General features: G+C 39.6%; 1 protein-coding gene across 1 annotated transcript in view; it reads left to right on the top strand.

Moving 5' to 3' along the window:
• Nucleotides 1–27,284, top strand: part of CRYBG3 (crystallin beta-gamma domain containing 3) — a 110,929-nt gene that overhangs the window by 10,497 nt on the left and 73,148 nt on the right. Inside the window, exons 2-3 of the mRNA XM_077774944.1 lie at nucleotides 8,318–8,384; nucleotides 23,777–24,207. Of these exons, the coding sequence (XP_077631070.1) occupies nucleotides 8,318–8,384; nucleotides 23,777–24,207 (498 nt within the window). The remainder of the gene's footprint in view (nucleotides 1–8,317; nucleotides 8,385–23,776; nucleotides 24,208–27,284) is intronic.

Genomic DNA, 27,284 nt, shown 5'->3' with positions numbered 1-27,284 from the left:
GTTTATATATTCTCACAGAGGTTGTTGGTTTACTGATGTCTGGAAGAATTTGCAGTGAGAATGAATTTGAGCTGGAGGTTGGAGGTGAGGTCAGGCTCTGGCAAGGCAGTCTCACCTCGCCTTGAGCACTCCAGTGCCCCTTCCTTAGGACAGTTTGATGAACACTGTATGAATAGATGCCTGATTTAGAGGGCAGCTAGAACCTGTTTAGAGTTCATGTCACAGCAAAAGATGGAGGATGTTGATTCATGTGAGGTACATCACAAATGTTCAGAATCTGAAGGATATGAGGTTGAGGACTTGGGGATAGTAGAGCAGTTACTGATGTCAATTTAGACAGCTCAGGCACACATCAAACATACTGATGTTCTCTGTAGCCTGTGATTGAACTACAGTCAAAGGTCTTGTTTCAGGGGCATGAGCAGGGAGACAGGAAGTAAATCAGCTTCCAGGTAGATACATAAACTGTAGGAGAAGGCTGACATGATGGGGAAGAGACCGTCAGAAGAGTATAAGATGGCAAGTGACAGGGCTTCATAAACATGGCTATTACCTTTCCTCCCTTCTCCCAGGTTTTCTCCAAAGAGTTCTGAAATTCAAATGCCAGATGTTTGAACTAAAATACCTGCTGTTCGACTGCCTTAAAATGGCAGCTTTTAGTTACCTTTTAATTTGAAGCCCAGAAATAGTGCCATAACCACCTGTTTTATATTCTGTTAATGGTCATTAAAAAAATACAAGTACTACTCTACTGCTGACAGTCAGTGTTTATGAATGGACGGTTTTCCAGATGGTTGTTTGTAGATTTTCCATTTATCCCCACAGAAGGCAGGTTGGAAATGTTGGATGTGGCTCTAGTCCAGGGCACACAAGTTGGTTTAATACGTAATTGCCTGTGGTATAATATTGAAAAAAGAGAACTCCATGCTTCTGGTGTGAAGCTGTGTTTGTAAGAAAAAACTTCCAAGGTAGTGTAGATGCCCCCAGGGCAGCAGCAGACCCTTTGAGAGTTTCTGGGAATAAAAGCCTATACTGTAGTTAAGGACCCAAGTGAGGGCAGAGAGGGTGGAGCCCAGGGGAATACAGGACAGGCCCCTAGGTGGCTTCAGTAGATTTGAAATCAGGACCATAGAAGTTTCTGCCTCTTTGTTATAATGACCTGGTATTAATTTTGACACTGAGTTGGTTTCTTGGTCAGAGTCTCTCTCTTCCTTCAGCACAGAAACTTCAAGGTTAGCCTACCTGTTTCTTTTTCCATTCTCGCTGCCAGTGGAGGATCATATGGGATTTTAGATCTGGCAGAGAGCTGGTCTCTTTCATTTTATGTATTTTGAAAGATCCGGTACAGAAAGGTACATTTTGACTGAAGTGCCTTCTGTCCCTAAAAAATTGCTGTCCCGGAAACAGACATCTGTCCATTTTGAGTTTTTGCACAGGATTTTGCTTCTTCTTTTTTTTTTAATGTTTTATTTATTTCTAGGAGAGAGAGAGAGACAGACAGACAGCGTGAGCAGGGGAGGGTCAGAGAGAGAGGGAGCCACAGACTGAAACAGGCTCCAGGCTCTGAGCTGGCAGTCAGCACAGAGCCCGACGTGGGGCCCGAACCCACAAACCACGAGATCATGACCTAAGCGAAAGTCGGACGCTTAACCGACTAAGCCACCCAGGCGCCCCACAGCATTTTGCTTCTAATGACCAGAGGAAAAGGGTATGGATAGTAAAAGACCCCTTCTTGTTCCGTACTGTTTTTTCATTTCGTTCTCTAAGGTAACGTCACACCCGGAAGACCAACTATGATTTGATCACATTTCAAAGGAAGGCCAGATTCTGGCCACTTCTGGAGTTTCGTCACAGGATGTGTGTCAAGTGGGCCCCCAGGTGAGAGGAATAACGTGCCAGGCAGGGAGGACTCATGGCGCTGTGGCGGAGAGGGCTGTGCTGTTCAGTGGATCAGGAGAGTTTTATATTAGTGGGGAAGGAGAAAACAATAGAGATTTGCCTTGACTCTCCTTCCCTGTCCTCAGCCCTGCTGGTTCCTCTACTGCAGACCATACTTCCATACAGTGGAAATGAAAATCAGAAGATAGTTTCAGGCAGCATCAGGCTGAGTGGGATGGAAAGAAAGGACAGAAGGGGAGGGGAAAAAAAAAAAAAATCCTTCATTTCCCTAGGGATGGTGGAAAGTCCCTGTGGACAGTGGGTCCAGGTTGGGGGAGGGGGCTGTTTAGATGAAGAGGGCGTTCCCAAATTGGGGACTACATTTTATTAAGTGGCTTTGTGTTTAGGGATATGCTGAGAATTACTGCCAGCGATGTCTTCAGCACCAAACGTTACCTCCTTTCTGAAAATGGTTAGAAACCATAGACTGTTGCATCTGTAGAGATGTGGGCAAACCTCCAAAAGACGGTTGTGGAAGCTGTATTCAGTTCTTTGACATTTCCAGGTTTTTCTGAAACAGCCACAAGAATGATGTGTGAGAGAAAAGGCAGAGTAAGAGGCAATATATGGCAGCTGTGCTCTAGCAGGGGGAGGGGTGAAGAGCCTTACTCTCCCTCACTGTGCCTCCACCCAGTCCTCTGAGTCTCTGTGCTGTCCCTGCACGGCTATCCCTTGACCATCTGGGAAGTTGCATTCCTACCACATGAGGAGCTGAGCCTGGAAGAGGCCCAGCAGCATCCCCAATTCTTCAGTCTGTGATATACACTGAAAAGAAGGGTATATTTTCTTTTCTTCCTTTTTTAAATTTTTTTAAAGTTTACCTATTTTGAGAGAGAGCATGCTTGCAGAGGTGGGGGAGGGGCAGAGAGGAGGAGAGACAATCTCACATAGGCTCTGTGACATCACTGCAGAGCCCAGTGCAGGGCTGGAACTCACGAACCATGAGATCCTGACCTGAGCTGAGATCAAGAGTGGACACTTAACTGACTGAGCCACCTGGCGCCCCACAAAGGGCCTATTTTCCTGTTGATCCTTACTCTGCACTTGGGATGCTCAGAGCACTCATTTGGGCAATAGCTCTTGGCTGGGGCCAGGAGCTCTGCAGGGCATGGCTGTTGGAAAATGGGTGATGTTTTACATGACTTGAGTTTTCTAAATAATTGATACATACCCTTTAACTATCAACACTGAACATATTTAAATAACACTAAATGGAGGTCCCACAGACTGGATCATTCTCTTCCCTATACAGCTCTCATTTGTTGGCTTCTGCTGAAGAATTGTTTACCAAGAGTGCGGTCAGACAGCCACCTGCTTCAGAACAGTCCTGGGTAGGGGTGCCCGGGTGGCTTAGTCGGTTAAGCGTCCAACTTTCGCTCAGGTCATGATCTCGCGGTTCGTGGGTTCGAGCCCCGCGTCAGGCTCTGTGCTGACTGCCAGCTCAGAGCCTGGAGCCTGTTTCAGAGTCTGTGACTCTCCCTCTCTCTCTCTGACCCTCCCCTGCTCACACAGTCTCTCTCTCTCTCTGCTAGAAATAAATAAAACATTAAAAAAAAAAAAAAAGAACAGTCCTGGGTAGGGGGAATTGGTTATTGAAAATGTGGTCTACTGGGTTCCACTCCTGCTGGAATGCTTGACAATTACAGCCATAAATTTGCTTTATAATAAGATTGCCCAGCTGATCATGGTGCATTTAGGTAGAGATTCTGAAGGAGTGAGGACAAAGGTTTCGTCTGGTGTGTTCACTGCTTAACCCCTAACACTGAGAACAGTGTCTGGCACTTCAAAGGGATTTGAAAGGGAGGGAGCAGTACTTATCTGGTGAGTGAGTGAGTTGTTGTGCCAGTCTTCTGCTTATTTGCAATGGGTTAGAGAATCTTTAATTTAAAAAATGCGAGTATAAGATAAATATTAAGTGACAGGATAGAGACTTTCCTCTGTGTAAATTATTTGAACTCTAGAATATGCTTTATTTTTTTTCTTGGCCCAGAGTTTTGTTTTAATTTGTGTCTGGAAAATAGATGGCTAATGATTGCATGTTGGAGTCCTGGTTTTCAGGTATGGTCTAAATTAGATTGCTTCAAAAATGAGAAGCTTCTGTGTTACTTAGACCTTGATATTTATTACCTGGGCTGTTTTGAAAGATTAATTTCCAGAGTTCCCTTAGCGAATAAGTAAGATGAGGCTACTTAGAAATGCAAGGTGGTCTTATTTGAGCCTCCGTGTGATTATGATTCCTGCCCCTCACCCCCAGCCATGAGCAAAATGTGTGCTTTCTAAAAATACTGCTTTTGAAATATTCCAGGGTCCCAAAGGGGGTTAAATTGTGAGAGAACAATAGAAACGGATTGTCGTCTTTCATAAGGTTTGAGATCGTCTGAATTTGAACATGTTTCTCTTTCCCTTATGTATTTAGGAGTCTGAGAATACTATTCCAAGCCTTTTGAGTCTTTTGTGTTCATTTTTTTTAACTAAGCCAACCTGTAAGTCAATATTTTCAGTATTTTCATCTATTCTGTTTTGTGTGTGTGTTTCGCCTTTAAATCATCTCAGAATAATCTTATTTCTGTTGAGTAATTTTCTTCTAACCGCCCCACTCTCTTCTTTATACCTTTTTGAGAAAGGTGTATATTCTTTTAGGAGACTTACACACTACTTCATTAAGAAAAAAAAGTTTTATTACATTTTCCCCATTTTTTTTGATAAAACAGGAACAAATAAAGAACCTGTTTGGTATCATTTTTTTTTTAATTTTTTTTAATGTTTTATTTATTTCTAGGAGAGAGAGAGAGAGACAGCGTGAGCAGGGGAGGGTCAGAGAGAGAGGGAGTCACAGACTCTGAAACAGGCTCCAGGCTCTGAGCTGGCAGTCAGCACAGAGCCCGACGCGGGGCTCGAACCCACGAACTGCGAGATCATGACCTAAGCGAAAGTCGGACGCTTAACCGACTAAGCCACCCAGGCGCCCCTGGTATCATTTTTTTAAAAATTCATTTAACAAATAACATTTGAATGCTAGACACAATGCTAGGCTCTGGGATATAGACATGAATGATACAATTTCTGAAAATAATGAGTTAAAATTCTAATTAGATAGACATTATAGTATACAGCAGAAATGTATGTGTGGTATCACTAGGTTCAGTGAGAAGTCAAAAAAACAAAGATTAAGCTCAGCCTAAATTGTAAAGGAATAAGAGCTGGGCAGGGTGTCAAGGATGTTGCAGACAGAGAAGAAAGTGGTTTTCTGGCATATTCTGAGAATGTGAAGTGGCTCTGTGATGGGTGTATCTGGGACCACGTAACTTTCTGTATCCTAAGAACCCTTCATTTTATGCATCAACTCATAGACTGATGAATCTGAAGGAATTTTTAAACTGGAAAGTGTGATGATCAGATTGATAATCATTTTGACAGGAATAAGGGATTGAAACAGCAATCCTGAAGAGGGCTGAGATCAGTTAAGAAGGACTCTTCGTTGGTAAACTAGAAAAGAGGTGGGGAAAGCTTTAACTGAAACACTGATTTTTATAGCTAAACCAGAATTCTTTTTTTTAAATTTGTTTTTAATGTTTTATTTCTGACAGAGAGAGAGAGGGAGTGTGAGCAGAGGAAGGTCAGAGAGAGAGGGAGACGCAGAATAGGAAACAGGCTCCAGGCTCTGAGCTGGCTGTCAGCACAGAGCCCAACGCGGGGCTCGAACCCACGAACCGTGAGATCATGACCTGAGCCGACGTCGGACGCTTAACTGACTGAGCCACCAAGGCGCCCCTAGCTAAACCAGAATTCTAAAATGTGTTGTTTACTTTAGAACTCAACACATTTTGAAATTTTGGTTTAGCAGTAAGATTCATGAGACTTAAACATAGGACATAAGTTTTAGAAATTTTCTGAAGGTATTTTTTTTCCAGCTTTTAATTATTCATTTGTTTACTCAATACAAAATATTTATATGCTGACCTACAACTATATTTTTCTGGCATTTTGTGTGTGTCTATAGAGTATGTAATTATAACTACTTGAAAATATTGATTTCTGTGTTGCTCTCATGAACCTGGAGCTACATTTTCTACAGACCTTTTGTACTAGAAGAGAAACTTTTACTATTTTCATTTACAATCTCACTAACGCAGTAAGTTTACAGAGAGTGCTGTAAACACTCTAGAATTTCAATTTTTTTAATGTTTATTTATTTTTTGAGAGAGACAGTGTGTGAGAGGGGGAGGAACAGAGAGGAGGGAGACACAGAATCTGAAGCAGGCTCCAGGCTCTGAGCTGTCAGCACAGAGCCCGATGCAGGGCTTGAACTCAAGACCCTGAGATCATGACCTGAACCAAAGTCGGATGCTTAACCAACTGAGCCACCCAGGCGCCCCTAGTATTTCAGTTTTTTGTAACCTTTATTCATTTTTGAGAGACAGAGACAGAGCATCAGTGTGGGAGGGGCAGAGAGAGAAGGAGACACAGAATCCAAAGCAGGCTCCAGGCTCTGAACTGTCAGCACAGAGCCTGACACAGGCCTGGAACCCACAAACCCTCTCTCTCCCTCTCCCTCGCCCTCTCCCTCTCTCTCTCTCTTGCTCGCTCGCTCGCTCGCTCCGTCAAATTAAAAAAATTGTTAACGACCTGTGACAAATAAAGCTAAAATAGAAAATAAATAGAAAATGGAAATAAGAACCCTACCACTTTTAAAGTAGCAATGTTTGAGACATTTTGTGTGTGTTTGTGTGTGTATATGTTTTTGGTTACAATTCTGAATTCTACAGTATTTTCTATTTCTGTCCTTTTTCATATGGAATTTTCATGTGTTAAGCACATATTTATCTCCTTTACATAGTTGCTTTTCCTGTTGACATTTCAAAGGCTTATGAGTATGACTATTTCTTATTGGTTTGAATATTTCATTGAGATTCATTGAATATTTCATTTGAGATTCAATGAAATTTAAATCTGTTGTATTTTCCCATGTTCATGATCTTTCTACCTTTCTGTCTTTTTATCATTACTATTTGTTCCCTGGATAGTCTACATAATTGTACTGGACATTACAGATAGAAAACCTAACTAGCCTGAATCATGTCTTCTCTTTCTTCTGTGAGCTATTGAGACCACCTCCTTTTCATCCCTTCACCCTGAGGCCCTATGTTTTCCCCAACCTTTATCATCCCTCCTGCCTTATGTTTGTCCCTTGGCTAAAGGCTTCCCAGTGATAGTAGGACAAAGATCAAGTTCTGAAACGTGTCACACAAGTTCTTCATAGTCTGGCAGCCACTACCTCTGCTATCATTCTCTCTCGCAAGTTTATCTCTGCCTGACACAAGTTGTTGTGCTTCAGTCTTATATTACAAACAAACAAACAAAACATAGTCCCCTGAAAATGCTATATTCTCTAATACCCCTGCTTTGTGCTTCCTCTGCGGGCACTTAGGCAGAATTGCTCTGCTTTGCTTCCTCTGTGCTTCATAGTATTTTGTTCTTTGAGCAGTTGTAGCTTTTACCAAACTGTATTTTTAGTTTGTTTGTATATCAGTCTCCCCTACAAGACTGAGTTTTGTAATGACCTTGACTTACTTGTTCTTAAATCCTCAAGGCCAAGCACAATCTCTGGCGCACTGCAGACAGTCAGGATAATCCTTAGTGGGGAGCTGTTCAATTTGTCTAGGATTATGAAAGTATGAAAATAAGATCATGTATAAAACAGAAATATAAAAATTTATATCTGAAATGTATATGCGCCTAATAAGGAAGCATAGTTCATTATGACATAAGGCATCTGTGAAGGTATTCTAGACCAGACAATTGGGAGGTGACTATCTGGAAAATCTGGTTTTTTGTTTTTTGTTTTTGTTTTTTTTTTTTTTTCATTTTTGGAAAATCTGGTTTTTAAGGTGCCATCTGGGACACATTTGGGGCTAGATAAGCCTGCATCTATTTTTGAGTATTTCCAAAGTTCACTAGGTGATCCTATATGTTTATAAAGACTTGCTGAGTAGAAATATATTGTATTCCATATAGCACTGGTATAGGCATTAAAAAATATATATCAGGCTGTGGAGAATCTTAATATAGATAAAATTGTATAGTGTTAATCATTTCCAAGATAGTTGTACACTATTCTTTGTTCAGGTGCATCATTACTGTGATACTGATTATCAACATCAGAAACTGTAGTGCGTGATAGATTCATAAGAATTTCTGAGGCCCAGATGAGTATATTTCAATGTGTTTTCAAGTTTCAAATCAACATATTCTTTTACATCTTGTATATGAGTCCTTTGAGCATTGCATATGAAGGACTTTTCAATTTTTACTTTAAACGCAAACTGTATTTTGGTAATTCTCTTTTAATTTCAAAGAAACTGTGGCTTTTATTTTTCAGTGTTGAAAATGAGTCCATGAGCACAAGTCAGAAAAAGGAAAATGCACTTTCATCAGAAGCAGTAAAGGTATAGTTTCAAATTAATACTATTTTATATTAAGCAAATATTTTTCTTAGTTTCTGCTCCTTTTAAATTCTGCATCTCATTTGACATTTCAGAAAGAACACTGTATTATTGATGTATAAATCCAGCCCAGCTCTGTTGGATATAGTATGTGGGGCAGGGTAGGAGGAGAGGGCCCTGAGATAGTGGAGTGTGGTGGTGTGCTCATCCCAGCTCTGCCACTAGCCTTCTTTGGGGCCTTTAGCTAAAGCATTTAACGTTTCTGAGCCTTAGTTTTTAAATCTATGAATTGGGGATCACCTAACCACCATAGTTTCTTTTCCCTAGGACATTCTTTGATTTACATTGCGTTTTCCCAAATGCTGCTGACATCTAATAGTGCTTTTGGTGGGCAGACATTAACAACATGTTCTTGCATGTTTGTAGTATATGATGGATATTTTTGGTCAGCTCACATATGAACTGGCTTTTGTTGTTTATACAGGACAAACCTGAACAGTGTTTAAGTTACTGATAAGTGTGGTTAAAAATCCTTGAGAATCACTAAACCTTGTGACTTTTTTTTTTTTTTTAACTCATAAGTGATTTACTAGGAATTGGATGTTTGTGGTGTTGGGTAATATGATGACAGATATGTGATCAAGTTTTCGTAGCTGTCTCACAGTCATGGAGTCTGTTCTCAGTTACTTTCTTCTTACATAATTTGTGATGGTCTGTAAAGGAGAATGCTTGTGCTTCCCATGCATTCTAGAGTAAGGTTGGACAATGAGAAGACCATAAAGTCCTCTGAATTCTTCATTATTGATAGGGAGACTTTTTTTTTTAATTAATTAATTTATTTTGAGAGAGGGAGAGCGTGAGAATGAGAATGGGAGCAAGGGAGAGAGAGAGAGAGAGAGGATCCCAAGCAGTCTCCGCACTGTCAGTGCAGAGCCTGATACAGAGCTTGAACTCAGAAACTCTGAGATCATGAGCTGAGCCAAAATCAAGAGTTGGCCAGTTAACCAACTAAGCCACACAGGTGCCCCCTGGTAGGGGGACTTTTAAACATTATATAATTCCAAAGGCATTAGATATGGTCGAGATAAAGCTCCTTTCACTCTATCCCGTCATAGTCAATAATATAAAAATTTTTTAGTACATTTAAAAAAATTTTATGTTAGAAAGAATGCACAAGCGGGGGAGATATTCTTTTTTTTTTAATTTTTAAAAATTAAAAAAATATTTTTGAGAGAGACAGAGTGTGAGTGGGGGAGGGGCAAAGAGAGAAGGAGACACAGAATCTGAAGGAGGCACCTGTCTCTAAGCTGTCAGCACAGAGAGAGAGAGAGAGAGGAAGAGGGGGAGATACTCTTAAGAAGGTTCCAGGCTCATTATGGAGACAAAGTGGGGTTGATCCCATGACCCTGGGCTCATGACCTGAGCCGAAATCAAGAGCTGGATACTCAACCAAGTGAGCTACCCAGGCATCCCTAAATATATTTTTGAAAGAAAATACCAGGATCTGATTTTTTTTTAACTTTATTGAAAGAACAAAAGAAAGAAAGAAAAAAAGAAAGAAAAAAATCAGGATTATTTTGCTTTCTTTATCTTTTTTCATTCCTTTGTGAGTTTGGCTATTAGGTCCTACTTTCAGGTTTTGTAACATTTCTACCTAGTCCTTTCCTGCCTACTCAACCAGTTGTTAGCCAGCCTGCTGGTAGACCATTGATTGGGCTTGGTAGCTTTCTTCTTCTTCAGTTTTTGCATGTCTTGAGTTGCCTTGAAGATTTTTACTTCTAATGATATACATGCAGCCTTGCTCTTGTGTTGTTTTATAGGAAATATTTTCTTTTGAGATCTCAGACTTAGAGCTTTCTTTGGCTGCTAACTCTTGTCATTTCATCTTCTAATCCCTCATTGCTTTTGTACCTGTTTGTTAACCTTCACCAAACATTCTTGCTCTGCCTTCCCTTGTCTTGGTCTCTATTTGTTTCCCCATGTAGCCTGTAACTGATACTATACTATTTCAGTTATGATCTCACTAAAAAAATCAAAAACCAAAAAAAAAAAAACCCTTCACTCTTCAAACTTGGCCTTTCCTATAGCCCTTCTTTCTACTTGTAGACAAAGTCATACCTTTGTAGATATGGTAAATATATACGTGGAGCAAATATAGCAGCTGGGCTTCTGTTATTACAGTCTTTATGTCTATCCTTAATATCTTGGTTTGATTGCCCGAGATAATTTCAGTTAGGATCTGGGTTCCCAAGTAAATATGACCCACAGTCCCAAGGTTGTTTCCCCTATGGTTTGAGGCTAACTGGATTACTTACACACAGGTAGTCCACTGAGCTCATAACAGAAAGGGTACCACGACACTGTCATTGGGGTGGTCTATTCATTTTGGTCCTTGTAATTGTTTCTTTACCTTCCAGAAACTGTTAGTAAGATTTCTTCAACCTATCCACACAGATTCAATGGCTTAGATACTTCTTTCTGCCTTGCATCAAAAATATGTATTTTGATAATACCAATCCTCAACACCATTCCTTTGGGGGAAAAATGCATTAGCAATAATATTTATGATGTTGTTATTTTAAATAGTCTCAATTTAAGTATTTTCAGAAATAAGTGGAATAAAACATGCATATTTGTTTTCTTTCTAATTAGTCATTTTCTGAAACCTAGCACTCCACTATAATGTGACATTTGTTACCATGCTCCCATCTTCTTAATCTGAATTTTATGATAATGACTTCTTTGATGAGGAAACATATGCAGCATTTTTCCTTTTGAGTCTGAAATGTAACATTTATGAATAATGGATGTTTTTATCTGTTTCTTTTTGTATTTGATTTTGAGATGCCAAATCAAGATGTTGAAGATTCTTTAGTTGTAAGTTTAAGCTACAAGAATTAATTATATTTTTCAAACAACTAAAGACCATAGAAGCTTGATATTATCTTTGGACATCATTATGTTCTTAGTTATCACTTATATGCCATACAAGTTTTGCTGTAAAAACAAGTTTTTCTTGTTTTATTTTTTGGCTCTCAGATCTCTGTTTGACATGCCTCTTGAACTTTAGACTTGAGTGTCTGTATTCTAGACATTTCTGTATGGATGCCCTTTGATACCTCAAATTCAGCCTCCCCAAAAGTTGGGCCATCTTCAGAGATGTTCTCTCTCTATATATACTTGGTTGGCAGGTGGAGGTGATGGGAAGTAGGGAGGATCCTTTAACTGCTTGGGAAAGGGGAAGAACCCTGGGCACAGGCATCCCATCTGAAGATTTTCAGCCAAACGCTTTACTTTTTATCCTGTGTCTCACGCTGTCCTGAGTGGTACCTAGTATCTTTAAAACCTGAGCTTTTTCAGGTTGTCCGTGGAGTAGATTATTTCCTTTATGATCAGAGTTCCCCCTTGGAGACAGTTGGGTAGAAGCTTTCTGGCGTCAGTTACTCTGCCTCCATCTGCCTTTGCCTTCTAAACATTTTTTGAAATCTCTTACCTGTTGATAACTATTCTCTTCCTCTCTTTGTATTTATAACTTAAACAGTTCCTTTACTATCATTTTATAATGTTTTATATAAGAGAAGCAATTAGTATATGTGCTTCATCAACAGTGTTAATTAGAATTTTTATCTTTTTATAGTTGAAGAAAGTGAATCTCAGATTGTCACTTAACAAAACCTACAGTGATAGTGTGAAGAGACAAGAGAAATCAGATACAGTTCTGTATAATGCTTCATATTTGTGAACTTAATTTTTAAGGTATATTCATAAACTAAATTTACCAAAAAGAAATCTAATTAAAAAATCAGATTCTATTTTCAGAAATGAGTCATGAGCTAAATAAAATTAACTAAATCTAGACCATAGTTTATAGATACTCCAACCCTGTCCTAAATAAATTGATGATTATTAGGCTTGTTCTCAATAGTGTGACATCTGCTTTATATAAAATTTAACTTTTGTCCCATTTTAGTGCGGCTGCTTATAACTAATCATAAAACTTTGGTGAAGTTTCTAGAGTGGTTTTAAACAGGTGGTGGTTTATACATGCCTATGATGTTCCTATGAATAATCAAGGAGTATCAGTCTAGTGTATATTACTATGATTTATGATTCATAACACTTATTTTTAATCCTGTGAATAAATCATTTAACAGCAAAGACCCATACTTTTTTTTTTTTTAGTGTTTGTTTATTTAATTTTAGACAGAAAGAACACAAGCTGGGAAGGGGCAGAGAGAGGTAGAGACAGAACCCCAAGCAGTCTCTGCCTCTGCACTGTCAGTGCAAAGCCCACCAATGGGGCTAGAACCCATGAGCCATGAGATCATAACCTGAGCTGAAATCAAGAGTTGGCCACTTAACCAAATGAGCCACCCAGGCCCCTCCCACACTTTTTCTTTTAACTATTGTCACTGTTAACCAGTAGGTAAATATGGGAATATTGTAGCTCAAGGATATCTTATTGAAGAGAAATAGTCACTAACTGTTCTTTATACTACTCTTATATTGAGTGTACAATGCTGTTCAGTAAGATGGACATATTAAATTTATACATCCATTCATATTTTGATATGTGTAACTGTTCCTTCTTTATTGGTCTTTTCAACTTTTTCTTGGCCAAAAGTGAAATGATAGCCCAATTTGAATGCATTAAATGTTTTCTTGGTTAGGCTAGGGGAAACCTGGGTTACTGAACTAATTTTGTAAATAAATTATGCCCTTAATAAATGCTTGCTATCATTTTTTTCTCAGCAATACAGGTAATAGCAGTAAGACATCAATTTAATATAGATATTTTCACATCTTTCAAATACAAGAACTTTTTTTTTTAAAAAATTCAGTTGTAATCACATTTGGAACCCATTTATAAATAGATTAAAGCAAGCTTTAGTTGATGGGAATGTTGATGATGGAATGAGTTCTCTCATAGTGAGCCACTACTTCTCTGCCTCTGCCAGCCATAGGCCTCCTTGGATAAGTTTCAAAATTACATGTGTAGTGATGGAAAGAACAAGTCTTTGGAATCACACAAATCTAGGCTTAAATCCCAGCTTTCCATGTGGTAGTTCTGTAGTCTTGGAAAATTTACTCAACTTCTTTGAACTTTGGTTTGCTGATCTGCAGTGGGAGTATGTGGAAAGTTGTTTCATAGAAGTGAACATATACAGCGCTACAATGCTGGACACAAAATAGGTACTCAGGAAAAGAGCTGCCTTCTTGCCATATAAAGCCTGGCTAAAACTTAGAAATAACGCTGAGAAGGATGCTGACTTTTTCTGGGTGAATAGTATAGAAATAGTTATTAGAAACATGAATTCTCTATCACATTTGAAAAGAAGGCATACATGGAGATATACACATTGAAATTTAGCCAGAAGTAAGAAATTCTCAGCCCTGAATGCTTCTATAAAGACTGAGGCCATCAGAGTGCCCGAGGTGGAGATTGCACTGTGTATCACTGTGCGGTCCACATGACCAAAGGAGCTGCCAGGGCCAAGCCCGTCAGTATGGCTGGTGCTTGTCTGGGGCCTTGATCTTAGAGTTCCTGGCTGTTGAATGTGGTGTAAGGTAACTGGTTTGATTTGTGGCCGCTCCATTCTGTCTGAGACCTGTAGTGGTCCTACTTTGTAGTATAATGGAGTACCTTATCAAATGGAAACTGTCTGTGAAAGGTTATGTACGTACTCCAGGTTTCTGTGAGTAAATTTTCCTCCATGGGTGCCAGATACTGATTTGAGAACATTAGAGGGGGGTTCCAAAAAGCTCTCATAGAATTAAAAACATTTATTATTCTGGCCTAGTGTTTTCATTGGAGAATTCTTTATACCATAAAAGAAAGGAGTGGCCTTTTCTCTACTGTCATTTTGTTCCTCTTCCTTCTTTCCTTACACATCTGCCCTGGTTGATTCGATATCTACCTACATCTTAACCCTTGACAAAGCTCACACATATCCTTCCAACCCAACGTGTTTTCCTGAGCTTTAGGGTAACAGGGCCAATTCTTTGATGCACCTTTTCTGTCAGTGTCACTGGATATAAGATGTGACACTCTCAAAGTTGAACTAAGTCTGTTTTGTCCTAATTTCCTTCTCTTTCTGTATTCCCTGTCTTGCTTAAAGGTGCCACCAATTACCCAATCTTGACACATGGAAATGACTCTGTCATTTTGTCTCCTCATGGTGCCAGGGACCATCAACAGCCCTTTCTTCCTGCCCATACCCATTGCTACTCTACAGCTGAGACTTTCTTATTTTAAACCAGAATCTTAGATTAGAATCTTGAGTTGTAATTTACTGGTTATTTTACTTAGATCTTACTCCCATGTTTTTTTTTTCCCTCTGACACAGATGATAGATGACTGTCTTGGGTCACCTATGGGCGTGGGCACTTATTTGGTGCACTATATATTACTATATCCCTTTGTCAGAAATTACATGGAAATGAAAAACTGAAAGTAACATCACTGATAAAAACCTCGATTTCATTCTAGAGCATTTTAACTTTATTTTGAAACCGAGCACAGCAGAGGAAGCGGGAGAGAGAGAATCCAAAGCAGGCCCTGCAGGGTGAGCCCAGAGTACTACATGGAGCTTGAACTCCTAAAACTATGAAATCATGACCTAAGCCAAAATCAAGAGTCAGATGCTTAACCAACTAAGCCACCCCCATTCTAGAACATTTTTATAAGTGAAATTTCAGCTTTGTTAAAGTGTTCGTTTATTTTTTAGAGAGAGACAGAATGTGAGCAGGGGAGGGGCAGAGAGGGAGACATAGAATCTGAAGCAGCTCCAGGCTCTGAGCTGTCAGCACAGAGCCCAACGTAGCGTTTCAGCTTGTGGACCATGAGATCATGACCTGAGCTGAAACCAAACACTTAACTGACTGAGCCACCTAAGCACCTCAAATTTCAGCTTTTTAACTAATTTTAGTAATATAATATTTGTGACATCTCAGAACTGATCACAACCCAGATATGTCATGACCTAAAAGTTACAGATAACTTCTTATGTTAAACAATAATCAGATTAGTCAGGGTGAAATAGTTGATGGCCAACCTGCTGGCCTGTTCTAATTTTTTAGTGGAAAAATGATTCTTTGATAAAAATGAAATATTTACCTTTCAAACAATTACTTTGATAATAAGGGTATAAATAGCTCATCTTTGCACCTTACCATTATTTGTGAAACCCATTTATTGGGAAATATTATTCATGCAAATATGTATCAATAGTTTATAGTTAAACAACTCCCTGCAAATTAAACCCATTATGATGAGGGTAAATAGTGATTTTGATTAAAAATTTTAGCACCACTTAAACCAAAGCTAACTCAGGATATCAGTAATAATCTGATAATAAATATCTTCCTCAAAACTGAAGAAATTTTAACTATTGGTAGAATTTCAAATACTGGCAAATTTGTCAAGTAATGTGTTAGCAGCCAGATGTCTTAGGAACAAACTAACTAGAACTCTCTAGTATAAGCAGCTGGTTTTAGTTTATAAGTGTCAGATTTTAGTACCTGTTAATAATTTCCTCATGGTGAAAGCATATAAAATTGTTTGCCTTTACCCTGTGGGGGCAGGGAAAACAGTAGTTATGTTCACTGGAATAACATGTGCATAGGCAATTTCCATTTTGTAAAACCTGAGTTGTATTAGAAATTTCTCAGGCAAAGAGGACAAAGAGTAAGTGGTCTCAGCAGTGGGAATAACATTATTGGAAAGATGTTCTGTAGTAAGAGAGAGGGGAGAGAAGAGATGGGGAAGAAGTGAATGATGATGGATATGATGACATTAGGCATTGCAAGCATTGTGAGTAGCAAGAGATGAAATTGGAGAAAGGCATAGGGCTAGATCCGCCAATACATTGAGTGCCATGCTTGAGAGTTTGGATTTTATCTGACAGCAGTGCATAGCTTTTAAAGGTCTTTAAGGATGATTAGAATCTTGAGTTCTAAAGCACTGCTCTAGTTTTTGTCTGGAGAGTAGACTGGGGACAGTGCAAGCAAGGAAACAGATTAAGTCACTGCTGCCAGTATTCTAGGGGAGAGGTCATGGTATCCTGAGGTTTTGTCTGACGTTTTAACAGATGGGAATGTTAAGGTTTGCAGAAAAAGAAAGAATGGAAACAAAGCGTGGTCATGTTCAGTTTTGGATGTGTTCAGCTCAAGGTTCCAATGAAGTACCCAGGTGGCTATGGATGCTGAATTGATAAGTTGGTTATGATAATAGATCAGATATACTGTCTGAGCTACAAATAAAAATCTGGGAATCATCTGATTAGTTTGGGGGAAATGAAAGATCATGAAGATAAAACAGTCCTAGGCTGGAAATCAAAGAAACATGTTATTTAGAGACGGCTAGAATGATGTGAACTGGAAGGAAATAAAGTTTAGAGAAGGTAAATCTCAGAGTAATGTCATGAAAGCCAAAAGAAGATTGGTTATCACAAAGGGATTAAATCTCACATCCTGCCGACACACCATGTGTCCCTGCAGGACAGGGGAACATGTATTAGCAAGTGGGACAGTATGTTTTAGAGATTGTGGTCAGCACAACTGGGGAAGAAGCCAGATTGCAAGCACTTGAGTGATTTGGGAGGAGGGGGGAAAAAAGATGGTGAGGGTTAGGAATCCTTTTCTGGGGAGGTTGGTAGTAAAGAGTGGAGAGGGCTTTCCTTGGACATTTACTTTTGAATGGTGGGCTTACAGAAGGGGCAGAAGAGGAATTTTAATTCCCAAGGAGGCAAGGACTCAGAACTGGTGCTGTGGTAGAGAAATTTGCCTTGGGAGGAGGAGGCCTTCCTTCATGGAGAGGATCAGTGAAGGAAGGCGTGCAGATGCTGCTGGAATCAGAGCTATGAGGGAGCATCTGCATGAAAGAGAGGGCAGAGGGCTCTGCTGAGCAGGGCTGTGGGATAGTGCAGGGGGTAGGAGAGGTGGGAAATAGCTGCTGTAGAAAATGAGGAAAGAGTACAGACATATTTCCCGCAGAGGCTGTAAATTGTGAATTGTTGGCTGCCTGAAACTGCATAACATGCATATACTTGGGGCTTTTTAAAGCAAGACTCATTCACTTAGGCTGAAAAGATAAAACTGGAAATTTTCTGGGTGGGGATGCCAAGGAATAAAACAAAGAGACTTTGAAGTTATTGGTCATTTGATGGCCAGATAGAAAATACAAGAAAATTTGTGGGAACTGAAAGGCACAGTGTAAGAGAAGACAGAAACTGTGATGAGGCAGGGGACAGTGTGGTAAGACAGCTGGAAAGATGAGAAGGTGGGGACACTGGGAATGCCTGAGATGGAGTTTCGGAGGTGATGCTGCTGTCATGGGTAACTGCTAGGGTCAGACTTAACCAAAGAGGCAAGAAGAGTGGCAGAGGAGGTCACTGGAGTTGAGGGCACTAAGGATCTGTGAGTCAGGGTGTCTGAAGGCTTACCCTTGCTGTGTGCAGTCTGAGGTAGAAAGGATGACCAAGCCAGATGCTTGACACAGTAAAGAAAGAGTCACCTGGCTCTTCACTGTTTTCCACTCAACAGGCTTTTTGTTGACACACTGTACCCCGTGACCTTTTTGACTTTATGTCCTGTGCTAGTCACCATGTTGAGACAGCACCCACAATCTGTTCCCTGCTATAGGCTACTCAGGGGAGGTGACACAGTCTAATACCAGTTAGACTTGCAAATAAATTCTTACATCACTAGAATGTGGGCTCCATGAAAGCAGTGCTCTTGGTGGATTTTTTGTTTGGTTTTGTTTTTACTGTTGCATCTAAACATCTGGAATGATACCCTTTTGTTCATTATTTACCGAATGAGTGAATGCTTTCAAGTTTGCCTTGACCCTAACTGCTACTTGGTGTACCCGTTTCTGCCTATTACTACTACATTCCCCAGAAACCATCTTCCAGGTCTTCTCTGTGTGGGGAGCCCAAATCCCAGCTCCACCTGGTCCCTCCTTTGGCTCGTCATCTCTCCTCTCACTTTACTGAGGTCATAGCCACTTCTTGGACCTTAATCTTTGTTTTCCCCACTTACAGCATTGCACAGGTCTTAGCCACTTCCTTACCTCCTTACCTGGACGAGGAAATGTCTCTACTCCTCTCTAAGGATAATATTTGCCCTTTATTAGCATTAGAAGTCTTAGAGACTATACTGGTCTCTTTATCTTACTTTGTGCTTTTTATTCTGGAACCTGCCATCCTTCTCTCTTGTTTAGCAGTTATTCTCTTCCCAATAGGTGCAGAGCTGATCCAGAAAACAGGATCAAAAAGCCATCTATTCTACCTGGGACCTTAAACTGTCATATTCTGTCTTTCCTTTTTCTTTTTTTAAGTTAAAAAACTTCTCAAAGTGTTCCCTTTTATTTACCAACTGTTTCTATTCCCTTGTCTACCTACTACTCCTGGCTTAACACCTAGAGTTGCAGACTGTATTCGCAAGTTCCTGAGTTGTTGCAACTATTTCTCATGCATTCTTAGGGCTTGTCCATAGTCCTCATTCCTCATTTACTAACCCAACAACTATTGGAGCGCCTCTTATTGTCAGGCACATTTCAAGGTGCTAGAGACACTGCACTGAATAAAATAGACAAAAATCCCTGCACTTGCAGTTTTTACTTTCTAGAGGAAGAAACAAATATTAAGTAATGAAAGTATATGTGTGTGTGTATTTGACACTGGCGAGTACAAAGGAGAAAATTCAGAGAGGATATTGGCACTTTCAGGGTAGAGAAATATACTATTTTAGCATGACTGGGGAAGCTTTCAATGAAGAGATGACTTTGAAATAAAGGTCTGAAGGAGGTGAGGGGAGTGAGTCACACAGCTGTGTGGGGGAGGAACATTCTAAGCAGAGAGAAGACTAGATGTACAGTTCCTGAGATATGAGTGTACCTGATGCTTTTGAAGAACAGTGGGAGAGGATCGTCATCTTTCTTGCCCTCACATTGGCATTTGGCATTTACTCCCCATTTGCTTTTGGAATCCTCTTTGTCCTTTGCAACCAGTATTCTGGAGAAATGAGCTGGTCTGAATTTGGCCTTTCCCATCTCAGTCGTTTCTTCACTATTTGCACCTTTTTAAAATCTTTTTACCATAGGGCTCTTTTATTGGTCTCCCTTTTATCCTCCACACACTGTGTTTTGCCAGAATAAATTCTTAAACTATGCTTCTGAGTACTTTCCAGACATCTCAATTTGTACATCACCAGGAGACCAAAAATTCGATGTATTTGCCATCTAAGTAATTTGTTGCCTTACCTCCTCCCACCCCCACCAAGGCCCTAATCTCACCTCTCCTAATTCCCATATCCATTTTTTGACTTTACTCAAATAGTTGCCCAGTTTAGAAAGCTTAGTTGTCTCTGACTTTGTTATCTCTCTCCGTCTGCTTCTATGAGTCATCTTACCAACCTCATTCTCTAGTCTCTTTACCCCAGTCTTCAGCCATACCGCTGCCATGACAAACACAGTTCATACTTGTGTTTTTGTGCATACTCTGCTGTGTGTCCAGGATGCTCTCCTCACCCTGTAGGGGCAAGCTCAGATGTCCCCTCCTCTATGCAGTGGATTCTCCTCATCCCCAGTCAAGTTCATTGTGTCCTTCATTGTGTGCATACCTCTTCTAAGCCCCACACAGCGATACAGTGGTAACCTTGCTAGACTATAAGCTCCGTGAGGCCAAAGCTACGTTTCACTAATCAGTATCCCTAATGCTTTCCTATGCTTCCATGTAGTGGGCACCTAGCAAAGAGATTAGAGAGATGGATGAAATTAACCTAAGGGCACTACATTGCAACAAATGGAATATGAAGAGAAAAGAAGTCCCAATTCCCCAGATACATATGCCTTCGTCAGTAGCCTCTGTATGTTATATTCAGAATACCAACACTTTGAGAACAACTGAAATTGATGTTTTGTTTGCTTGAATCCTGGCTGCTTTCATTCTAGTCCTTGGAACATTGGCAGACAGTCCTGCTGGCAGGCAGTGCTGGCCCTAGCTTGTGGCAGGCTGAACTTTATTGTTGTTTAGGCTGAGGGGAGAGAGCAGCTGTTTCAGATCAGACTTAACATTTTAATTGTATAAATATAGAATTTATTGTGTTTACTTTGAATAGCAGTGTACTTTTCTGCTAGTTTTTGTTTCTAGATTTAGATACTTTTTTTTGTTGTTGGTATTTTACTGAAACAAATTTCTCATAAGATTTAGGGAATATTTAAGCAATGGAGACATCTAAGGACCCCCCCAAAAAATGCTCTTCAATGAACTGAAGATCCAAAGATTCTAGAAGAGCAAAGAAGCTGAAATATTGGGAGGGGGGAAGGGAGCACCTGGGTGGCTCAGTCAGTTAAGTGTCTGACTCTTGGTTTCAGTTCAGGTCATGATTTTGCAGTTCATGAGTTTGAGTCGTGTGTCTGGCTCTGCACTGACAGCACAGAGCCTGCTTGGGATTCTCTCTCTCTCCCTCTCTCTTTGCTCCTCCCTGGCTTGCTCTCTCTCTTTCTCTGTCTCTAAAAATACATGAAAACATTAACATTTAAAAAATATATATATTTAAATACTGAAAATTGGGAAGGAAAAACAAGTGGTTGTTTTAAAAAAATTACATTTATAACTCTAAAAAGGTTAAATGTAAATGCTTTCACTTGGCAAAAAATATTTTTTCTTGTTTAGAAAGCAGTTTTGTATTTTGAAAGGACTTGTCAAGTAAAAAATGATTGTTGAGGCAGTGATATAGTTTTTTTTCCTTAGAGAGCACATGTGTGAGCAGGGGAGAGGGACAGAAGGAGAGGGAGAGAATCCCAGGCAGGATCTATGGTAAGTACAGAGCCCAGTACAGGGCTTGATCCCACTACTCTGGAATCATGACCTGAGCCGAAATCAAGAGTCAGATGCCTAAATAATATTTTTGACAGAAATTATTTGTCTTGGGATTTTACTGATGTCAAAAAATGTAATCTCCCTATTCTCTTAATTTTCCTTTTTTAAAAAATCCATTGCCCCAATTTTATAAGACTCTTTTGTGAATTTCTAAAACATTTTAAGAGTATTTACAATATTCTAATGAATGGCCTATAGTTTACTTCCTTCAAATAGATACCCAGGAAGAGCAGTCATTCATCTAGCTATATGGAAAAAAAAATCACTATTCTGTTCATGTTACAATCTTAGTTCCTTTTAACAGGAAGAAATGTTGTGGCTGATAATTGCAACAATTTAAATGGCATAAAGGACAAAAAAATGTATATCTTCATACACATAAGTATTTTCAAAATGTCAACTAGCATTTCTTTTGCCAAACCAAGAGGCTGTTTATGCTCTTTTGGGGGAGGAGAGGGCACAGCTAATTTGTAACGCAGGCTCTCATGATGAGCAGAAGGTTGGAGGGATGAGGTGGAGACGTGTGGGATCAAGTTGCAGTTGAAACCAGTAAAAGGTGAAACTTTGAGTGACTCTGGAAGGTTGGTGATGTTCTAAATGTAGAGACTCACGAGTTTTATGAAGCTTCTGACACAGGGGGAAAAAATGCTATCTGTGTATTTCCTCAAAAATACCCTCTGACTCCAAAGGTGGGAACAAACTTAAAATATGGTTTGCTTGAAATTAATTTCTGGGGCTAATAAGTTCTAAACAATTGTTCAAGCTTTCATATGCTCTTATTAGTGGTTAGCGGACCACTTCTTTGAACTCTTTTGAATTTGGATTAAAATATGGAACAAGGTATATACTTTTTCATAGTATTCCCTGATAATTGCTTGTATTTCTGAGGGGCACTGAGTGTTATGTGGAAACTAATTTGACAATAAACTATTAAAAAAAAAAAAACAAATTAAAAAAAAATGTATCCAAAATAGTATTTGAGGCAGTTATAATAATGGAGTATGTATAATAAACCAAAACCTATTAACAGAAAAAAAAAAATATGGAACAAGGTAAACAACATTATAATTATGATGCTCTTGCCTCCTTGAGGATCAGTCTCTTAATAAACCTTTATCATGTGAACTTACAGTGCCCTAAAGTGATTTTACCTTGGTGCACTGCTCTTTCTCTGACTCGCACTTGAGCTTTCCTTTTATGAGGACTAGTGAGCATAACATCTGACAGATACTGTCAGACAGACATTCCTTTTACAAGTAGGTGAGCAGGCATGTTTGGAAGGCAGGCTGAGTTGGCACGTGGGCATAAAGCTAATGAAGCTTCAGGGAAGAGTGTGACATGGAATGTCAGCAAGTTCTTTGATACAGCAGCTCAGTCTTTCCTCACAGAGAATGCAGCTCAGTCTTTCCTCACATGAATATGCTTTGCTTTCTTAGTAACTTAATTATGAGCAGGTGAAACACAGCTGTGGAATGGTTTAAAATCTGCAGGAGTTCCCAGTACTGCCCAGGGTTTGCATTAATGCACATCTCAGGGCTTTGTGTTTTACTATTAAGGATAGTAGTAGTAAATAGTAGTAGATACTATTAAGCGCTTTTCCTCTGAATTGATACACCATGTTGCTGTCTTTCCTCATCTTATTAAGGAACAATTTTATACAATGTTTCAGCTTCCTGGGTTAGCACAGTCCGGAAAGTACTGCCCATTAGCAAAGAATAACAAAAGCGAATTTAAATATACATAAAATTTGCCATGATCTGTCCCTTCACTTACCTCTCCATACACATCTTTCACTCTTCTCATTTTGTACCCCAGCTCCATTCATCTTTAACTCCTTAGAAGCTGACACATCACTAAATAGATTTGGGGGGAGGGGGAGCAGAGGGGACAAGAGATAGGGAAGGAAAGAGATGCACAAACATCACAGGGTCACATATTAGTTCTCCTTCAGAGGGCACTTCTAGGAATCATCCTCTGAGTTACCTACTCTGCTGTCAACTGCTACCAAACCTGTACTGGTTACTCCTGTTCTGGCTTCCCACTCGTGCTCTGCTTCTCTCTATGTGACAGGTACTGTATGTCTTTAATTTGTGCTGACCTTGCTCATCATTAGACTGTAAAGGGCCCGAGGAATCAGAAGCCATCAGTCTTAGAAATGGATGCCTGGCGTCCGGCACAGAGTGTGTCATATAATAAGTTATTAGTCGGGGCGCCTGGGTGGCTTAGTCGGTTAAGCGTCCGACTTTCGCTTAGGTCATGATCTCGCGGTTCGTGGGTTCGAGCCCCGCGTCAGGCTCTTTGCTGACTGCCAGCTCAGAGCCTGGAGCCTGTTTCAGTCTGTGTCTCCCTCTCTCTCTGACCCTCCCCTGCTCACGCTGTCTCTCTCTCTCTCTCTCTCTCCTAGAAATAAATAAAACATTAAAAAAAATTAAAAAAAAATAATAAGTTATTAGTCAGTCTCTGTTATTTTTTAAATGATGATGTTTATAATTCTCTATCTTGTTTTCAAAGATTCCTCAAAGTGAGCACAAAAGGAACCATGCTGAGAAGCTAATCGCTCTTCCAACTCAGGAAGATTCCAGAAAGCCAAATGACCTCTCCCGCTCCACTTCAGACACCAAAATAGGAGAAAGTGATAGACAGCCGAAGGAAAGCTTTTTTCAGTTTCTTGGTAACTTATTCAATATCTCAGGAAAATCATCTCTTGGTGATGCCAAACAGTCTTCTTTCAAGGATGACCATGACAAAACTGAGAAAGATTTACAGAATCCCAGTGACCATCCTGAGGAGGGAGTCAAAAGGGAAAGGGAGATTTTTGGTGGCTCCCTGGGCACCCAGATGCTTCCAGCAGAGGAACCAGAGTCCAACTCAGCAGAGCCCTCAGATTCCTTTTCTTTGGATACAACACAAGACAGTGAACAGGAAACCAGTGATTTACTAAAGTAAGTTTACAATTTACTTAGCCAGAAAATTAAACTTGTGAACCTAGCTCTGAAGCCTTACTTCTCTTATTAATTAAGGGGATTGGAAAAAGTATTGCATAATGTCCCTGTTACTAAGTGTAAAAAAAAAAATGTGATTCTGTGTACCATATATATAATCTAGGGCCTTTTGAGCTATTTTAAGGGGTAGTTTCAATACCTTTTAGGTGCTAAATTTGTCAGAGTATAAGATTTATTTCTAATTTAAGACTTCCTTGAATGAGAGTGTTTTCTGTTGTCAGAATTCTTCCTGTATTAGGGCAGGCAGTGAGACCAGTGTCTGCATTTTGGGAACAGAAATGCTAAGGTTTGTATGCACATTCATATCTTTCCTTTTTGGAATGGAAAGGGTTAAGAAAAGAAATTAAATGGACTCTACTTGTAAAACTAGTCTTGTGATCCTTTTCCACAGCTCTGAGAAACTGAAATCTTGTGCAGATATAAGGATTATTTCACCATCCCTTTTTTTTTCTGTCCTTGATTAACAAACAGGCACCAACTTGTTTTTCTTTTGCTCAAATGAGCTAGAAGGAATATTTTTTTACCTAGAAAATGTATATAACAATATTTCGTCCATTAGCCATTTTATGTAACTTAGTAGTATTCATTCATAACTAATAAGGATCTGTTGTGTTGATTTTTTTAATGTTTTTACTTATTTTGAGAGCAATAGAGAGCACGAGCTGGGGAGGGGCAGAGAGGGAGGGAGCAAACCCCAGGCAGGCTTCACGCTGTCAGCGCAGAGCCCGATGAAGAGCTCAAACCTAGAAACCAGGAGATCATGACCTGAGCTGAAATCAAAAGTCAGATGCTTAACTGACTGAGCCACCCAGGTGCCCCTATTGTATTGATTTTAGCTTCTACTTGTGAATTATTTGTATCATTTTAAGAGGTTGTCTGTAATAATATAGTCTGAGATAGATGATAACTTAGAGCTAACTGTGTAGTTCTTTGTAATTTCAGTGTCTTCATACATGTACTTTGAGTTAATTTCTCATAGGCAAGCTTCAAAGGTAGACATAGACCCAGCCTACAGTTGTGAGAACTGAGACCCAGATAGATTTGAGTTTGCCCATCACGATTGTTGTGGTAGGGCTTGCCCTACCAGATGTCCATGTACTGATAAAGCCACATAATTTGAAACAGTGTCATACTAATGTAATACTAAACATTTAAGTAAAACAGAATAGGTCATCCAAAAGTAGACACCTTTTATGTGTGATTTGAACCCTTCAATGTGATGGCATTTTTACCTATTCTCTTATTTTTTAATTTTTTCCCATATTATAGAAAGGAAAACTTGGAGAAGTTGGTTAACAATTTGGAAGAAAAAACAGCTAGATTCTTATCTCATTGTTATAGTAAAATAATTAAAATTCAGTAACAAATGATTTTAAAAAGTACAAAACCAAACTAGTTAAATGTGAATTCTATTTTAATGAGAAACTGCTTTCTAAGCATGATTGCAATGGAAAGTATCAGGAAAAAGACCAGTAAATGGGATTTTTTTTTTTTAGTGTTTGTTTATTTTGAGAGTAAGAGAGGGCATGCGTACGTGTACGTGTACACACACACGCGCACACACACACACACATGCGCGCGCGCGAGAGAGGACTGGCAGAGAGAGAAGAGCAAAAGTCCCAAGCAGGCTCTGGGCTATATCGAACTCACAAATTGAGATCAAAAGTCGACCACTTAACTCACTGAGCCAGCCAGCCGCCCCTGAATTACTTTTAATTTTCAAACTCCCTGTGTCAAACAAAATAAACAGTGATATATTGACAAGTGAGAAAATCAGATACAAAAGGATGTCAGAGAATGCTTTAACTGATAAGCATTTTATTTATTTTTTAAATTTATTTTTGAGAGAGAGTGAGCGTGAGCAGGGCAGGGGCAGAGAGAGAAGGAGAGAGAATCCAGAAAGACTCCAGACTCTGAGCCATCAGCACAGAGCCCGCTGATCTGGGGCTCAAACCCACGAACTGTGAGATGATGACCTGAGCTGAAGCTGGACGCTTAACTGACCGAGCCACCCAGGCATCCCAGAACTGATCACCATTTTAGACCCTAACTCAATAGGAAAAAAAAAAAAAAGTCAAACAATATAAACAAATAAAAGAAATATAAACTAATATATTAGTGGAAAAAAGATTTATTCTCACCAGCAATCAAGGAAATGCCAACTAAAATAGGATAACTTTTATTAAATTGTTAACAGTAATAATAAATGATATACTCTATGTTACTCAAAGTTAATAGAGCTGATGCTCCATATACAGTGCTCCGAGCGGAGGCCATATTTTAGAGCAATATGTATCAAGCTTAGAAAGCTTGTAGGTTATTTCTAATGATATAAAGAGGTGTTTACTGCAATATTATTTACAGAAACATATCATTGGAAATAGATGTTCAACAACAGAAAAATGGTTAAACTGGGGTACCTCTGTGATAAAGGAAAGTAGTGCTATCTAAAATGTGGTGGTTGGATTAGCAGCATCAGCATCACCTGGGAATCATTAGAAATGCAAATTATCTGATTCAGACCCACTAAATCAGAATTTCTGGGAGTGGTACCCAGCAATCTTCTAACAACCTCTCCAGATGACTTTTTGTTTTTGTAACAAAGTAACTTAAAGCGGTGAGGATTTCGAGGCTATTACGTGGATGGAAAGTTTGTGTTTTTTTCCTTTTTTCTTTTTAATCCCCCTTTGGGTTTTGATTAGTCAGATTATTCGGTACTGGACAGTAGAAAATGCAAGAGGATACCTTGCCTGTTATTTCTTGTTAGTAAAGCCCTCCTTGTTAATAGAATAATTGATTAAGGCCGAGGCACCTGGGTGGCTCAGTCAGTTAAGCATCCGACTCTTGATTTGGTTCAGGTCATGATGTTATGGTTACTGAGATCAAGCCCTGTGTCAGGCTAGGTTCTGTGCTGACAGTGCAGAGCCTGCTGGGGAGTCTTTCTTCCTCTCTCTGGCCCTCCCCCACTCACATGCACGTACATTCTCTCTCTCTCTCTCTCTCTCTCTCTCTCTCTC

Source organism: Crocuta crocuta, unplaced genomic scaffold (assembly GCF_008692635.1).
Source record: "Crocuta crocuta isolate KB4526 unplaced genomic scaffold, BGI_CrCroc_1.0 scaffold6, whole genome shotgun sequence".
Lineage (NCBI taxonomy): Eukaryota > Metazoa > Chordata > Mammalia > Carnivora > Hyaenidae > Crocuta > Crocuta crocuta.
The sequence above is the reverse complement of the archived record's forward strand: the minus strand, read 5'-3'. Positions and strand labels throughout refer to the sequence as shown.